This window comes from Biomphalaria glabrata, chromosome 18, assembly GCF_947242115.1.
Source record: "Biomphalaria glabrata chromosome 18, xgBioGlab47.1, whole genome shotgun sequence".
NCBI classification, from domain to species: domain Eukaryota; kingdom Metazoa; phylum Mollusca; class Gastropoda; family Planorbidae; genus Biomphalaria; species Biomphalaria glabrata.
In genome coordinates, this window is record NC_074728.1 from 21788446 (window position 1) to 21806949 (window position 18504).

The 18504-nt window shown below is 36.7% G+C and overlaps 1 protein-coding gene across 1 annotated transcript in view; it reads left to right on the forward strand.

Moving 5' to 3' along the window:
* The window catches only part of LOC106056336 (uncharacterized), a 35855-nt gene extending 18896 nt beyond the window's left edge, over nucleotides 1-16959 (forward strand). The window contains exons 8-17 of the mRNA XM_056017858.1: nucleotides 228-409; nucleotides 2636-2796; nucleotides 6117-6209; nucleotides 10650-10815; nucleotides 11871-11928; nucleotides 13336-13395; nucleotides 13562-13705; nucleotides 14594-14689; nucleotides 15611-15692; nucleotides 16565-16959. Coding sequence (XP_055873833.1) covers nucleotides 228-409; nucleotides 2636-2796; nucleotides 6117-6209; nucleotides 10650-10815; nucleotides 11871-11928; nucleotides 13336-13395; nucleotides 13562-13705; nucleotides 14594-14689; nucleotides 15611-15692; nucleotides 16565-16694 — 1172 coding nt within the window. The 3' untranslated portion in view covers nucleotides 16695-16959. The remainder of the gene's footprint in view (nucleotides 1-227; nucleotides 410-2635; nucleotides 2797-6116; nucleotides 6210-10649; nucleotides 10816-11870; nucleotides 11929-13335; nucleotides 13396-13561; nucleotides 13706-14593; nucleotides 14690-15610; nucleotides 15693-16564) is intronic.
* Nucleotides 16960-18504: the final 1545 nt, after the last annotated feature.

Here is an 18504-nt window from a genome sequence, read left to right on the forward strand (position 1 = left end):
TATCGTCAGTTAGGAGAGAAAGAGTTAATAACGACAAACACTTAACTTTATTATCCAGGGCCTGCCAAAGGACGATTTTTTACAATTAGAGTTGGCAACACTGTCGCTTACTTTAGCGTCCTTGTCTAGTTTATCGTGAAAATCTTTTATGTATTTGGTTATTTTTGTGTTTGATTTGTTTTCCCAGCTTTACGTTTCAACCCAGACTCTCTGGTTCATGTTTTCAGAGATGTTACTGCCCACCACCTTCTTTGGGCGGGAATTTTTCACCATCTCCACGAATAAGCTGACAGCGCCAGGTGTTCTACTTCTGCAGTCCCATCTCCCCAACACCACTCTCTGTGTCAGCATAGAACGTAGAGGTTGCGTTGACATTTACTCTATTGATGAGCCTGGGGCAGGTCTCTACGTAAGTCAGTTTGTTCTTTTCTAACAATCGGTTCACACGTTCGTCATGGTTAGAGATTATAATCATTTTATTATTACAGCTTGTCCTTGTCCCATTGAGCTGCTATCTGGCGTGTAAAATTTGTTTGATTTCTAAAATATTTCTTACAGTATATACAATAGTCAATTAGTGATGTCATGTAACTGATTACATAGTTTTATTTCACAGTTTCATTTGACAAATTATGTAATTTCATTACATTGGGTCAATTCATTTCATTACAAAATTTTATTTCATTTCATTAAAAAGTTTTATTTCATTTCATTAAAAAGTTTTATTTCATTTCATTACAAAATTTTAATGCATTTCATTTCTGTGAAGAAACAAGTCCTTTTTAAGTATAAACTGCCTTTTATTGTGAAGCATTCAAACATGACATATTTACAAGGCTAACATTATCTACAGATAACCAACTCTACTAGATGACTTCCTTCTGCATATTTTTCAATGCACCCCTCACTTCCCGCAAGTCCCCTAACTCTCCGATACCCAACACTTGACCGTGTGTCACGGCTGACCCACACACAGTAACCGTGTCACAACAATTACACAGATTTATTTCATTTCATTACAAAGTTTAAACTACTTTTATTACATAATTTCACTTCGTTACATAATTTCATTTCATTACACAATTTCAAATTTTTTTCATTGCGCAGTTTCATTTCATTTCGTTACATAATTTCATTACACTATTTCAATTCATTTCATTACATAGTTTCATTCCTCTCCATTTGATAGTTCCATTTTACAGTCTTATTAGGCAGTCTCACTTTCATTAAACAGTTTTAGAACACAGTTTCATTTCAGTTTCATGTCAGTTATATTTCAAAGTCTTATTTCAACAGTTTCAGTACCAACAAACTACAAGCTTAGAAGTGTGTCTACTCACATAAATGTTGCTTCATTTGCTAATGTCTTTTGTTCCTGTAGATAAGATGTCTTATAGAGACAGGGTGACCTTACAAATTGCGGGGTCCAATTTAATGGATGCTCGCGAGGTCCCTCTTCTAATATTATTTTTTACAGTAACAACTATTACTATTAATTAGCTCATGATATCGACATTTCGACATTTATTATACAACATGCATAGGAAGCAAGTCAAATTTCATTAGGCAACAATGGGTTAAGTAAGGAGACGTCAGTCCTATAATAATATAAATATGTTAACACTTACCTACATCTTTAACTCTTTCTCTCCGTAATTATTTTTCCACGTTTCGACTGATTTCTTCATTTTGCTCATTACTATTTCACTCCCCTGTTATAATTAAGATTCAATAGCTTTGTTGTTTGTTATCAGGCAATATTTTATTTGGTCTAGAATTCAAGGGGAATGCATGCTCTTTTTATAGTACACAAAATAAAGTTTACAAATTAAACATTAGTTAAATTTAATGAGGTCAAATCGACGATAGTATCATCAAAAAGGAGAGAAAGAGTTAATAAAAGTGACAAGAGCATTGCCTAATAGTGATATTTTAAATGTAAATTTGGGAGGTTCAGTGGCTGAGTGGTTAAGTGCTGGGCTTTCGAGCCTGGAGTCCTGGGTTCGAATCTCGGTTCCTGGGTTGGAATCTCGGTTAAGACTGGGATTTTGAATGTTGGGACTTTTTAGGGCGCCCCTTAATCCAACCAACTCTACTAACTACCTGAATTTAGTTGTGGAATTAAATGCTCCTGTTCGTTATGCTGGCCACATGACCATGCTCGTTAACCAAAGAAATAGATTAACTTAACACCATCCGCCCTATAGACCACAATATCTACATCGGGAACTTTTAAAAATGTAAATTTACGGGTCGCGCTGGGCCCTATATGGAGCAAATCTGCCCAAGGCAAGCCCTGCATAGAGATTAACTGATGAAAGGCTGTTATGTGTGAAAGGTATAGGATAGCGACATAAGTCTCTGAAACACTACGAAACGAAGCGCCATAAATCTCTGAAACATTACGAAACGAAGCGCCATAAGTCACTGACACATTACGAAACGAAGCGACATAAGTCACTGACATATTACGAAACGAAGCGCCATAAGTCACTGACACATTACGAAACGAAGCGCCATAAGTCACTGAAACATTACGAAACGAAGCGCCATAAGTCACTGACACATTACGAAACGAAAGAGTAGTGTACAACCATGCCCATCGTTTAATGGCTTCTATTTCATTTCTTAACAGATTGAAACTCTGCCCGGGTCCAGGAAAATCAAAAGTGACCAATCTATTCAGGTGATGTACATTATGAGGCCACCTTGTCCACCTGACCACGATCTGTTGGGGGACTTGTCCGTTACTCTCTTAATTCCAACAAACTTTTTTTATACAGAGTATGTGTGGAGGTACGAAAGTGAAATAAATACAGATTTAGATTTGATCTTTCTCCTTGTCTTCTCTCTCTCCCCCTTTCTCTCTTTCTCAATCTCTCTTTCTTTCTCTTTCTTTCTCTATTTTTCTCAATCTCTCTTTCTTTCTCTTCCTTTATTATTTTCACAATCTCTCTTTCTTTCTCTTCCTTTCTCTCTTGTTCTCAATCTCTCTTTCTTTCTTTTACTTTCTCTCTTTCTCAATCTCTTTTTCTTTCTCTTTCTTTCTCTCTTTTTCTCAATCTCTCTTTCTTTCTCTTCCTTTCTTTTTTTCTCAATCTCTCTTTCTTTCTCTCTTTTTCTCAATCTCTTTTTCTTTCTCTTCCTTTCTTTTTTTTTCTCAATCTCTCTTTCTTTCTCTTCCTTTCTCTCTTGTTCTCAATCTCTCTTTCTTTCTTTTACTTTCTCTCTTTATCAATCTCTCTTTCTTTCTCTTTCTTTCTCTCTTTTTCTCAATCTCTCTTTCTTTCTCTCTTTTTCTCAATCTCTCTTTCTTTCTCTCTTTTTCTAAATCTCTTTTTCTTTCTCTTTCTTTCTCTCTTTTCTCAATCTCTCTTTCTTTCTCTCTTTTTCTCAATCTCTCTTTCTTTCTCTCTTTTTCTCAATCTCTTTATTTTTCTCTTCCTTTCTCTCTTGTTCTCAATCTCTCTTTCTTTCTCTCTTTTTCTCAATCTCTCTTTCTTTCTCTTCCTTTCTTTTTTTCTCAATCTCTCTTTCTTACTCGTCCTTTATCTCTTTTTCTCAATCTCTCTTTCTCTTTCTTTCTCTCTTTTTTTCTCAATCTCTCTTTTTTTCTCTCCTTTTCTCAATCTCTATTTCTTTCTCTTCCTTTCTCTCTTTTTCTCAATCTCTCTTTCTTTCACTCTTTTTCTCAATCTCTCTTTCTTTCTCTCTTTTTTTAATCTCTTTATCTTTCTCTTCCTTTCTCTCTTTTTCTCAATCTCTCTTTGTTTCTCTTCCTTTCTTTTTTTCTCAATCTCTCTTTCTTACTCGTCCTTTATTTCTTTTTCTCAATCTCTCTTTCTTTCTCTTTCTTTCTCTTTTTTTCTCAATCTCTCTTTTTTTCTCTCCTTTTCTCAATCTCTATTTCTTTCTCTTCCTTTCTCCTTTTTCTTAATCTCTCTTTCTTTCTCTCTTTTTCTCAATCTCTTTATCTTTCTCTTCCTTTCTCTCTTGTTCTCAATCTCTCTTTCTTTCTTTTACTTTCTCTCTTTCTCAATCTCTCTTTCTTTCTCTCTTTTTCTCAATCTCTCTTTCTTTCTCTTTCTTTCTCTCTTTTTTTCTTAATCTCTCTTTTTTTCTCTCCTTTTCTCAATCTCTATTTTTTCTCTTCCTTTCTCTCTTTTTCTCAATCTCTCTTTCTTTCTCTCTTTTTCTCAATCTCTCTTTCTTTCTCTCTTTTTTTCAATCTCTTTATCTTTCTCTTCCTTTCTCTCTTGTTCTCAATCTCTTTCTTTCTTTTACTTTCTCTCTTTCTCAATCTCTCTTTCTTTCTCTCTTTTTCTCAATCTCTCTTTCTCTTTCTTTCTCTCTTTTTTTCTCAATCTCTCTTTTTTTCTCTCCTTTTCTCAATCTCTATTTCTTTCTCTTCCTTTCTCTCTTTTTCTCAATCTCTCTTTCTTTCTCTCTTTTTCTCAATCTCTCTTTCTTTCTCTCTTTTTTTCAATCTCTTTATCTTTCTCTTCCTTTCTCTCTTGTTCTCAATCTCTCTTTCTTTCTTTTACTTTCTCTCTTTCTCAATCTCTCTTTCTTTCTCTCTTTTTTTCAATCTCTCTTTCTTTCTCTTTCTTTCTTTTTTTTTTCTCAATCTCTCTTTTTTTCTCTCCTTTTCTCAATCTCTATTTATTTCTCTTCCTTTCTCTCTTTTTCTCAATCTCTCTTTCTTTCTCTTCCTTTCTCTCTTTTTCTCAATCTCTATTTCTTTCTCTTTCTTTCTCTCTCTCACCCGTTCTCGCTCTCTTTCTGTTTTGGAAACCATGCATGTTCAGAAAATAATGTTCTTTTCAAAGCTGTCGGTCTGTTAAAAATTTTGAACATGTTCTTCTTGCCTTTTCCCTTTCTCGGATCAAGTTAAAACTTTGTACAGTAATTTATTGACCCTGACAAGACTCGAATCAATTTAAAAAATGAACCAATTAGCTAATTGAATTTTGTTGATTAATTGTTTTATTTGATATCGAAAAAAGGGTAATAAATGCTACTTAATAAGCGATGTGGATATATATATGAATTGAATCCCCTTATTACATTTCGACACGTTTTATTCTCCCACTTCCCATTCTCGGATCAAGTTGAAATTTTTAATAATTATTCATAATTGATGACAATACACGAATCAATCCAAAAATTAACCAGTTATTTAATATTCAGTACTAATTAATTATTTTGTTTTATATAGCAAAAAAAAGGAGCTAAACCATGTAATTTTCAGTAAATTGCAGTAATTACTTTACTTTATGTAAGCTTTGATCCTTTTTTCTATTACTTGTTAACGCGAAGTGTGGGAATCAGCGTATGCGACGTTTCAGCGTAGCCGTTTTGACGCCATCGTTTGGCGCGACGACCGTTTTGACTCTCAACTGAACATGGATGTTGCCAACTACCTGACAATGAAATATACTACAATTTTTATAATAACTTAATACGTAGTGGTTGATCTTCGTATCAGGTCAACTTATTGAGGTTAGTTCTTATCTTATCTTATATAATACAGACGTTACTTCAAAAAAGAAGATGATTACGTCCTACGCGTCATGCATTTAGTCATGCATATTAACCAATGACTTAAATTCAGCCAAGTCACTGGTTTTCCTGGCTAGCTCAGGCAACCCATTCCATGCTCTAATAGCACTAGGGAAGAAGGAGTGTTTGTACAAATTTGTCCTAGCATATGGGACGAGGAATGTGCCTTTATCTTTGTGTCTTTCAGAGTATTTTATTAGATTTTGTTTTTGTATTTGAAGATTATGGTTCAGTGTTTTATGTATGATTGCTACTTTACTTTTCAGCCTTCTGTCCTGAAGGCTTTCTAAATTTAGTGGTTTTAGTTAGTGGTACTTTTGTTGTTGTTTTTTCAAAAAGTTTCAAGTCCGAGAGTAAAAGTCTTTTGCTTCCTCCATCTTGAAGTGCTTAGAAAACATGTGATTCTGTAGTACCAAACAAAAGTGCACACAATTTATCATTTAACTTTATTCTGCACACCGGATACGCCACAAAACGCGAGCTATTTATATGTTATCCGCCATGTTTGAAAATCTCCGGTGAATAACGTATGCACGTGACATTAACTCTTTCAGTACAGTCATTTGGATGTCCCTGTGGCATTACGTCATTGTACTCATCCAGAACGCCCACATTGCCAATCTGACGTTGAACAAGGAGAATTTAAGGTAAATTTTTAGTAACTTTAAAAAGAGGAATAGAAATTTTACAGTAATGTATTCAATATTCTACAATATTTTTTTTTAATTCGTGAATTCTTTTTAATCAATTATGCAAATGAGAAGAGCCTTTCTTAAGTTGATGACTTTTTTTTCATCAACTGATACATGTAGCTTGTATATGAATCATTTGAGTGTATATAATTATAGGTACAAATACAACAACAAAACTACAAACAGCATTGATAGAAACTACCATTACAAAACTGCAGACAGTAAGATTTCTTCATTTATATAAAACAAGCTATAACAACAGATCCTGAGTTTACCTTTACGCAGCACAAGCTATACTGGTACTTAACTGCCCCCAAGAAATATTTAGCAGACACATAATAACTGCACTTATTAAGGGACCAATATCTCATATAGGTTAGGGTCTTTTGGGGTAAAACTATGACACTGATTACAATATACACATGTCCTATAAATTAAGTGTAATTTCATGTATTGTAGCATAAAACAGCTTTATATACTATAAGGAGGAATTATAAAAGCAAATTTAGAAATGCCCCATCTCCATTAAAATACATAAATACCACAAGTGTGAACAACCTGAGCACTGCATGGGAAATAATACTTCTTCAAATAGAGTAAAACTGGCAATTCATGGACAACCCTGACAAAAAAAAAAAATCTGTATTTCATACAAATATGTGTAAAATTGGTCAAAGATGTGAAGATGAATAAAAATATCATGATGCAGCATTTAAGTGTACACATATGTAACTTGAACATATGATTTAAAAGATCAAAATATACATACAAGATTGTGAAACAGGCCAGAGTTTTGACAGGAGTTGGTAAAATAAATAGTATGATTAACACACTTTAGGATGAAATGCTCTGACACACAGTAGCTTCTAATTACTCTAAGCTATCTGTAACCATGGACCATATAACAGTACTTTTTTTGTTAGTTGCAGCATAGTCTTTGTGGGCATAACATTGCATTAGTGCAAGTTGTTTCTTACCTTTAAATCTATGAAATGTCAATATCATATGGTTTTACAAGACATTACTTAAATGGTGGAACCTAATCAAGTGATTTTTTAAAATTTAAATATAAAATGACTTCAAGAAGACAGAGGCAACACTGTAATTTTCTATTTTATTCTGTATCATTTCATGGGCCATCCATACTTTTATACACTCCAAATGTTTTAGATTTACAGTATAGCCCTACAAAGTATCACATTATAATAAGCTAAACACAAGTAATATTCAAAATGCAGTAGGAAAATAGAATTTGTGCTGACATTAGAAACTCTCACAATTTATGAATACAGAATAGTGAATTGGTCAACATATTTAAGTCTCAGTTTTATAAGATTTTTAAAAGATTTCTTATATAAAAAATATATTCATGCTAAACTGATTTTTATTTTTAAAAAAATGGCATTTTTTAAATACCACTAGAGAAATATACATTTAAAAAAATATTGCTTTTTTTTTTCTCTTTGCCAAATTTTTCGGCAATTTGTAAGAAAATAAAACTGTCATACAGGCTCCATTAATGAAAGAAAAGGTGAAATTCTTATGAAAATGAAAACATGCAAAATAATTGAAATCAGAGCTTTAATACTGAAATGCAAAATAAGTAATTTCTATTGAAAAGTGGTTTGAGTGCTGGGACAAGTCCCAAAAAGCCTGTGGAGTCTGGGAGCGCACGAGGCGCCCTGACCGCACTTCCCCGTGGTGGAGGCTGTCCAGGCCTGAGCAAGCTATTATAGCACAGTGCAGGACAGGCCACTGTCCTGTTGGCTCATATTTCTCGCGGCTATGGCCAAATTTCGATTCACGGTGCCCCCGCTGCGGGGAAGAAGAGGAAACCGTGCCTCATATTCTGTTTGACTGCCCCAGACTTGCTGATCTCCGCCTCGACAGGTCTGGGAAACCCAAAATTTTCGACCTGTATGGCGACATTTATGCACTACGCAAGACAGCAGGGTTTCTGTCCAGGGCTTTTGCAAGAGAGGATTTGAGCCTCTCAAGCCCTCACTCTAATGGAGTTTGATGATGATGATGATGATTTAATTATTAATCTTGCACACAGTAAAGACCAAACATTACCTGCATTGATAAAAAAAAAAAGTAGTGAAAAAAATTATTTTTTTAAATTTATATATGGTACTCTGTAATACTCAAGAAAAAAAAAACAATGACATATTTAGTGTTTGTTATGAAAACTAAAATAAAGGTGAGACTTGTTTTCATATAATTAGAGTTGCATTTTTTAAGGCAGCTGAAGCATCCTTATTGCTACCAGATTTTCTTACATTAATCACTGATTAATCAGCCAGATAAGGTTACAAATTGATAAAAAAATATTTAGAATCTAAAAATGAAAATCAAGTCCTAAGTGTTTTAAATAAATTATTGATCAACTTTTGGAAAATGTCGCTATTTACCTTAAGTTTGAAAGTTTTTCATAGAAAAAAAAAATAATGTGACACATAAATGCAAACACATCTTTGGAAATAAAGACTTTTAAAATGACAGTATCATCTCAATAGACGATTTAGAATGCTTACTTGTGTTTAGAGAATACATTAGTCAACAAATGCCAAGAAAACTAATACTTGATATGGAAGTCAGAATTTTGTATGCTTTTTAAGAAGTCCATTATAATATAAAATAAGTAAGCAGCATTTCCTAGAATCATACGTTGGCCTGCTGGGCCAAAAATTCTCTGCAACAGTTGTTTCTTTATTTCATCTGGAACTAGTGATCTGCCTCTTGGAGTAATCTCACTCACTAAATCATCCACTGTGATGTGTTCCAATCATTTTTGTTGAACAATTTCTTTACAATAAGCCTTCAATTGATCTCTCCAACCACATTCTATTAGCCTGGCCCTTCGAAGTTCTTTCGGCCTTTCTCTTTCACCAGTTTCAACTAATGTCTGATTAATCGTAGCTCTCATATGAGCATCTTTAAGTTTTCGTTCTTGCAAATCCGCCATGTTTCTTAAGTGTTACTTCAACGCTATAATGGGTTATTGCTAAATGCAAAGGATAACACAATACTAAGCTCAGGGTTATTGATTTTGAGTCCTGGTAAAGACTTGGTTTTAGAACTTGTGGATTTTATGGTCACCCATGGGTCCATGCAGCTCTAAAAGTGCTAGACGAGCGTTGGAAACATAAAGACTGATGATCGTTGTACTGTCCATATGACATCCTAGTTAAAAGTCAGCCATAAAACATCATCTGCCCCCATAGATCGCAAGGTCTGAAAAGGGGGGGGGACACTTAATTTTGCTTAAAATAGTTTAAGAAGAATTTTCAAGTACTATATCATAACTTACGACTGGCTTCGCTGCTTTATCTAGGTCAATGTACCCCTCTTACATTACCAGACCAACAATAACCTTCGAAGTACAAAATCCACAACCCAGCTACCCCAGTACGCAGGGACGGTCCCAACAATTGCGGGGCCCTATGCGAAACTGATTGCGCGGGGCCTAGTCTGGGTGGGAATAAGGGTAATAAGTGAAAATTTAAGATTTTGTATTAGAAAAAAAAAATTTGACTTTGAATTTTATTCATTCTTTACTAAGAACTAAATTGCGATCAAATTAACTTTACTTTACGAACCTTGCAACCTATGGCATATTTATATGCCAGTGACTATAAAAGTAAATAAAGAATTGTAACTTCTGATTAATGTGAAAATTCCCCCGATTATTACATTTTATTACATGAAAGCTGACAATTCCTTTTTTTCTTTTATCGCGCGTAGAATTTGCGTTTTACGCAATGAATGACACCCATAAATGATAATTTTGACTATTTTTCAGGAGATTTTTATGAGTTTTCAGGTGATTTTAATAAATTCAGGAGATTTCTATGACTTTTTCGTATAGATTTCTGCAATTTAATAATTACATCTAGAATTAGCGCGGGGCTTATGAAAGCGCGGAGCCCACTGCGACGGCATAGGTTGCAGTGGCCTAAGACCGGCCCTGCCAGTACGTCTGCTACTCTAACGTGGACAGATTCCTTCTTCCCTCCAAAAACCAGCACTTTTTTTTTTAAAGTTTTCCTTTCGCTACAAACATTCCATTTCTTTCTTCTTTAGTACGTCATACCTTCTGATTAAGTATTTTTATAAAGGGCATTTTCATTAAGGCATTTGGAAAAGGATTGGGAACGGCACAAAAATTGTTTCCGATTACTCTACATCCTGGACTTTTGATTTGCAGACGGGGCATTTAAAATGGTATAGAGTTTTAAAACGAGTTCGTTAAATTTGAATAATTAGGAACTTCTTATCCCATTTTCTGTTGATAGTTTCCGTCAGACTCCCCCCCCCCCCCACAACCCCTTCTCTAGCTTAAGTTTGGATGAGCTCTATTAATATATGGGATTTATGTGTTTTTTTTCACAGCATTAATTGGACTCGAGTCATAGGCGACGCAAAGTGGAGCTCAGGCGAGAAACAAGTTACCAAAGGGCCTCAATATTTGACCGCAGGTGACAGCAAACGCTTCGGTTGTTACGCTTATGGAATCGGATACCGTGTGGGCTACATACATGCTCCAGGGTATGACAATGTAAGATGATTACAGTTTGATGTTTTAGAGATCGTTTTATATTTTAAAATGTTTTTAATAGTCGTGTGTTTTATTGAATAGGAACGTATAATAATAATAATAATAATAATAATAATAATAATAATAATAATAATAATAATAATTTTAATAAGGTTTGTCTTCGAGTCCGAAGAATAATGAGAAATGTAGTATTTCCCCAAAATAATAATAATAATAATAAGGTTTGTCTTCGAGTCCGAAGATTACTGAGGAATGCAGTATTTCCCCAGCTGTGACCTACATATTTCGCCACAGCTAGCGCAGGCAAAACCATTGTCCGACGGTCGTCTGTACTTGACAGCGGATTTTCTTTTGGTCTCATGTGTATCCCGCGACATATGTAAGTGACCTCTAGCTGTTTCGTTCTGAGGCCGCATGCAACCAGGTGCTCTCTTCTATGTCAGCTAAGGCAAGTTGGCGCCTAAGCTGGTCTTTAAAGCGTTTCCGTGGGCGCCTTTGTTACTTCGACCACCTTTCAGCTCACCAAAAAATGACTGTTTTTGGCATACGTTACCCCCTGCCCCCATGCGGGATACGTGCCCTGCTTAAGTTAGGATCATAGGAATGTATAATAATAATGATATATATTTTTAAGTATGTTTTTTCATTGTTTTTAAATACAGCATTTTTATGCATAATAGCATTATCAGAGCGCTACGGTCCAATCTCTTTTGTATTGAATATGGCTCCATATGTCTTAAGAGGCAATAAATACGACAAGATTTGTGGAACGCACAATCCTGTCTTTTACATATAGTAACTTGATGAGACCATTGGCCAGTCTGTCCAATCTCTTTTGTATTGAGTATGGCTCCGTATGTCTTAAGAGGCAATATATACGACAAGATTTGTGGAACGCACAATCCTGTCCTTTATATATAGCAACGTGACGAGACCAATGGCCAGTCTGTCCCTGAAAACCTTCTCAATGATGATCACGTGACCAAAGCACGTGCTATTAGCATACCGACCTTTCTGTATTCGCTCCTAATAATTTTTTTTTTCTTTTCATGTAGTCGGCAAAAGGGTCGTACGTATCCACTACAGATCAATCTGTGGATTATGGCAATGGTGGTAAGTCGATAAATAACTTGACTATTCTAAGACTTTATTTCTCATCCTGTTAAAGACATTTATCATTTATTTCACGAAGAATGCACGTAGAATGGACGCAATTTTTGTTTCCCACCAAGGTGTTATTACTGTGGATAAATATTTATATTTTCATTATTATGTTGGCACTATTTCACCGGCGCTAAATTATCTCTGGCACTATACGGTCATTGGCGCTATTAACACAGGGCCACTGTTTGAATGACAAGTACAGTTCTAGTGAGTACTGATAAAACTGGATGACTTTGTTGATGTTTTTATTGATTGAGTGAACTTATTTAAATGTTTGTTATAAATGGTCTCACGTTACGACCTGTAACGTGGCAGGGAGCTATTGGTCTAAACTGCCCAAAGGTCAGTGTTCAGGCTTTCTAAGACGACTGGTTTTTTGGTTCAACAGACCAACAGATAGGTGAAGGTGATGCTTTAACAGTATCCAAAAGTGACCTACTCTGAACCCGGATATCTGGAGCTGTCTTCCTTGTACCTTTCTAGACACGACAACGATTCTCGAACCTTTCATTTTAAATAGCGTTTATATAGCGCTACTTTCATGCATTAAGCTTGCTCAGACTGCTGTTGTCCAATCTATTTTGTTGTCTAGTGTGGGGGGTATCTGGGAGAAGGTTTTCCGTGCTGCCTTTAGGTAGTCAGTAAACACAAATCTGCTCGAATTTGGAGTCGAAATCGAGCTTCCTTGATAGGTAGCCAAGCCCCCTTGATAGGTGGCTAAGCCCCCTTGATAGGTAGCCAAGCCCCCTTGATAGGTAGCCAAGCCCCCTTGATAGGTAGCCAAGCCCCCTTGATAGGTAACCAAGCCCCCTTGATAGGTAGCCAAGCCCTCTTGATAGGTAGCCAAGCCCCCTTGATAGGTAGCCAAGCGCTGTAAGTCTCTCAGCTAAGTTTGCCGGTATATTTTTTCACATAACAACTGCTCAATGTTTCGACCCTTGGCTTAAGGAGACGCACAGACCTTTAAGTCTTAGCCCGTTTACTGGCTGTATTTGCAGTGGGGGGGGGGGGGGCAGGGGGTTGTAAAAATGTTTAACATGTTTTGTAGGTTCCTTCAGAGTTAAAGATAATCTACTTTCTAGTCCGAACCCCCCCCCCCCCCCCACAGGACTAAGGACGGATGGTAGTGGGCAGGGTATGAATCTAAGGTCATTGAGACTTTGGAACGACAGTCCAGAGCGCATACCACACAATTAGGCAGCAAGGGCGACAGCTATTAATTAACACGTTTGTAATCGTTATCGATACGTTTTTTTATTTCTACAGTAATTTTTAAATGTCAACTGGTCTTGAGCCCTCAACCCTGTATATTACGTCTGTTTTTGTTATAAACATTAGTACAAATGTCTTTATTAGGTCTTAATACCAGCAGAAATGATAGTGGAGAGATAGTACAAGTACAAAACTCTACTAAAGGTAAGAACAGTTGCTAATATGTTATTTAAGACAGTACATATTCAATAGAGATATCGTACTAAGCATGAAAAGACTTTAAAAAAAAAAAATAATAATATTGGAGATTTTTATCTTTCAGAAAAAAAATTGTATTAATCCAAGAACCATAATCCAATCGATTTTTCAGAATTTTATAATTGTCTCCCTTATTCTTGGGGGAGATCGTGTCAGAAGAACTGTAGACATTGCCAGGATAGTTGTCGTGCGGAGGATGGAGTTTGTCAGAAGTGCAAACCAGGTTTTAAAAACCCCAAAAGAGGCTGCCCTGATGGTAACTGAGATACTACACTAAATAGAAATATGCAGTCATTAGCAAAATTATAATAAAATGTTTCCACTCTTTTTCTATTGGAATTCCTTTCTCTCTTTCTGTGTTTACACGTCTCTGTCTCTCTCTCTTTCTCTCTCTTTCACTCTCTCTTGCACTCAATAACTCTATTAATCTTACTCACTATGACCTAATGTTAAGCTCTTTCTCTGTCTTTAGTTCATAATTTCTCTATTAATCTCACTTTCTGTGACCTCTCTCTCTCTCTCTTTCTCTCTCTTTTTCTCTTTCTCTCTCTCTGTTTCTCTCTCTTTCTCTCACTCTCTTTCTCTCTCTCTCTTTCTCTCTACCTTTCTCTCTATCTTTCTCTACCTATTTCTCTTTCTTTCTCTCTCTCTCTTCCTCCCCTCTATCTCTTTCTCTCTCTCTCTTTCCTCTCTCTCTCTCTCTCTTTTCCTCTCTTTCTTACTCATTCTCTCTTTCTCTTTCTTTCTCTCTATCTTGAAAGAGCTTTTTTCACTCATATCATGGGCACTATTGATTAATTGGGCAAATGTTAAATAACCACTTTTAAACCTGTTTTCTTTACATAAAGATTACAATTTCACTAAGACTGGGACACATGGCACAAGAGTACAGGGCAACACTGACTCCGCCCAACTCTAATGGATACTGACATTAGTTAGGGAAAGTAAAGGCGGTGGGTCATTGCACTGGCCGCATGACGTCATCGTTGACAAGGGCTACAGAAACAAGATGAGACTTACTTTATCTGCCTAATAGATAGCAATGTCTGAAAGGGGTACTACATTCTCACTACTACCCCAGTAGCCAATTTGAGGACCTCTGCCCAATCACTACATTTCTCTTCCCTATTCTACTCACTTTTAGAATGTGGCATCAATTACTTCGGACCAAATTGCAGCCTCAGTTGTTTACTGAAGTGTGGCATTGACTGTGATGAACGAGTCAAAGGCACCTGTCCAGGTGCGTAAAGTCTTCAATGTATTGTTATCCATTATATAAAGTAGAAAGTAAGGCGTATGTATGTATGCATGTATGTATGTATCACCGCACCACCGCATCCCTAAACGACTCTTGTATGGCCAACTAAGCGAAGGAAAGCGCTCGCAAGGTGGGCAAAGAAAGCGCTTCAGGGACACCCTCAAAGCTTCTCTGAAGGCGTTCAGCATAGACCCAGGCACCTGGGAGACAGAGGCACATGACAGAGCATCATGGCGTCGCGCTGTGATAACTGGCGCACAGGTTGCTGAGGAAAAAAGAACAACGCTGGCAGAAGAAAAACGCCAGAAAAGAAAAGCGACACTAGCCCACTGCCCAGTGTGCGGCCGAACATTCCGGGCTCACATAGGTCTCACCAGCCACATGAGGAGGCATAAAACCCCAGTGCAAAGCCCTCAGCCCCCTGGGTGACAAAGTGGTCATCATCGAACCACGATGGACGAACTATATCTATATATGTATGTATGTGACGAATAGAAATAAAAAACCGCTTGACCAATCTTGATAAAACTTGGCAGGAATGTTCCTTGGGTACTAACTTAGAACGTAGTGTATGTATTGAGCCCTAAAACAAACTTAAGACCCTCAAAAAAAAAAAAAAAGTTGTCCGACTCTATTAAAGCTATAGTATTTTATGGACCTAGGCCATGTTTACAATGTTGACATGAGAAAAGATCGAAAGGGTTTAGATCTAGATCTAAGTTTAAGAACTACAATTTGCACTTATAGTGTTGTTGTTGTTTTTTTTGACACATGAAAATATAAAACATAGTCTATTGATTTCATTATTTAATAAAATTAACCTTCAAATTTGTGTTTCAAAAGCATTTTTACATAAGTTTGTTATTTATATCTGCGAATTTAGATCTGTTCTGTTTGTTTCAGTGCCCGACTATAATTACCATTACTTATTGTTTGTCGCCTTAGGAATCTGTCTTCTGGCCGGCTGGACTACATTTAATTTCAGGTATGGACTTCTAATAACAATTCATATATATCGTATTGCTAAAACGTTAAAAAAAAATGGCTGAGACGGATTTTAGGAGTCAGTTATATAGATCGGGTCTCAAACAAAGAAACCCTTTACTCGAATTAGGCTCCCGTAATCAATGCTTTTAGCTTAATCTCCTTATTTTAGGTAGGTAAGAGCAGGTATATACCTGGTGTATAAGGATTGTATAAGTAATGGTTTATAAAGGCGCAGAGCACCAATTGGGTAATTAAATATGACCCTAAAATGAACGGGTGACTTGATACTAGGAATTACCTAATGCCTTAAACTACATTTAAAAAAAAGCGACGTAAAGCCTGCATTGTGTATCCTACATTATGTTTAGCATTCATAGACGCCATTATCGTCATCCTTATATCAATGTCAGCGTCACAATGAGTCTCGCTGTCTGTTTGATTTTGTGTAATGTGTTTTGAGATAAAGTTCCCATTTTAGACCTTGAAATCTATAAAGCAGATGACATTGAGGTCATCTGTTTCTTTCGCTAACGGTTAACGATTAGGGTGTCATATTGCCAGCACAACGACCATCCACCTGTACTAAAGTCAGGTACCCATTAGAGCTGGGTGGACTCAAGGGCACCCTAAAAATCCCGATTTACAAAAATCCTGTTCTTCGTCGAGTTTCTAACCCAGGTTAGGAAGCTAAGCGCTTAACCACTCAGCCACCACACTTCAGAGATAAACTATATGTCATTACATTTTGGATATCAGTGTCACAGGAAACTAAGTTTTAATGTTTTTTTTTTGTTGTTTTTTATTGGGGTATGTGCTAGATACTAAATCATACTTTTATTTTCCTTTTTTTCTTCACATTCATTGCACCAGCAAGAGGAAGACGTTAGAGAGAAGTAAAACCAATCTTGCCAAAATCGAAGAGGACGTGCAGGAGGACGTAGAAACGCTTGTCATACAAGGAGGACACAGCTACTCCTCCTTCTACGGCTCGTACATCTGAGTTGGGACACTTGGATCGAAGGACAGCACCTCGTTCATAGGTCGTTGTGCTGGCCACACGACACCCTGCTCGTGAAGCGTTGGCCATACAAACAGATGACCCTAACATCATCTGCCCCAAAGATCGCAAGATCAGAAAGGGGGGAACTTTTTTGTTTTGACTTCGTTAGTAGAAAATTGTGGAAGCTTATACAGTAGTTGTAGGACTCAATGTTTAAATCTTGTAGATTCTAGAATATCAAAGTGATTAAACTATACGAACTGTATATTCCTTTGGTATTATTTGTCTGGTTTTAAAAATGTGTCAATTCTGTTATTTTTTAATGTGTATATTATAGCAACTGATCCATATTTTTCCTCTATCTATGTAAACCAGTAGAAAAACAAGCAAAATATAACACAAAAAATACTTCCTGTGGCATTTTACGTCTCGAGATACAAAGTTTTACCTTTACAACTTCTTGTGTGGCTACAGAGGCCAATCCTTGATACACAGATGCGGTCACAGGTTTGGCATCTGTAATCACCAGGGGCCGTTGCATTTTCACCCTTCTTTCTACTACTGTTGTGTATGACATCTGCAATCAGTGACCCTTCCTTTATGCTCTCTCCCCATGTGGATCTATCCAGTGCCACTTTTTCCCAGCTGCTAGTGTCGATTTTGAAGAGCTTCATGTTGAGTTTGTAAACATCCCCATTCCGTAAAAGTGGGCGACCAGCGGCTCTCCTGCCTTCTATTAGATCATCATACAGATTGCCTTGTGGAAGTCGACCTACTGGCATTTAACGAACGTAGCGAAGCCAGCCAAGGCGTCTGCTGCTGATAACACAGCGGGTGTCCTGGCACCCTGTCCTTCGTAACACTCCCTGATTGCTTATTTTATCTTGCCACCTTATTTTAAAGATCCGCCTTAGGCATCGGAGGTGGAAGACATTCAGCTTTTTTTTCCTGCCATGAGTAGGCTGACCATGTTTCACTTCCGTACAGCAAGGTGCTCAACACACAGGTCCGATAGACTAGGGATTTAGTACTGCTAGTCAGCAATATGTTGTCCTAGACTCTTTTCTGCAATATTTTACACAAATAAAAAAAGGCTTATATAGCGATAAGAACTACACATTTGCACACACACACACACACACACACACACACCTCAATACTGTAAGATTTATTTCCCTTTTTCAATGTCGAAAAACTATTTAATTAACAAATAAGTAAATATTTTTTTTTATTGATTCATGCTTTTGAGGAACAAGGAATAATTTTGCAAAGTTTCAGCTTGATCCTAGAATGTGAGGTGGAAGAAATGACGGGTTTAAAACTTGCACCAGACAAACAGACAGCCAGACAGACATAGTGAGTTTATATAAACTTTGTAATAAGGCCTGGTCCGGACCAGAGGCGCTTTTTTTCCCCCGCGCTATTCTAATGTGGTTTGATATTTTTTGTTTATATAACAGACCAGACTTACTGTTACACTGTGAACCTTACTCACAAATTCATAAACAAATATCTCTCTCTTGTCAAGAACATATATCCAGAAATATATGGAGGTCACTCACAAAGCCCACGGGATACACATTAGAGTCCAAAAGAAAATCCGCTGACGAGGACAGGCGCAGACGGCGAAAAGAAAATCTTAATCGACCACCGGAGACAGTGATTATACTTGCCCTGAATGTGGCAAAATATGTGGGTCATAGCTGGGGCTGCTGAGCCACAGGAAATACTGCACTCCTAATTAATCTTCGGACTCGAACACATGCCTTATTTTTCATACAGAAAAAACGATGTCCCTCTCAAGATATCG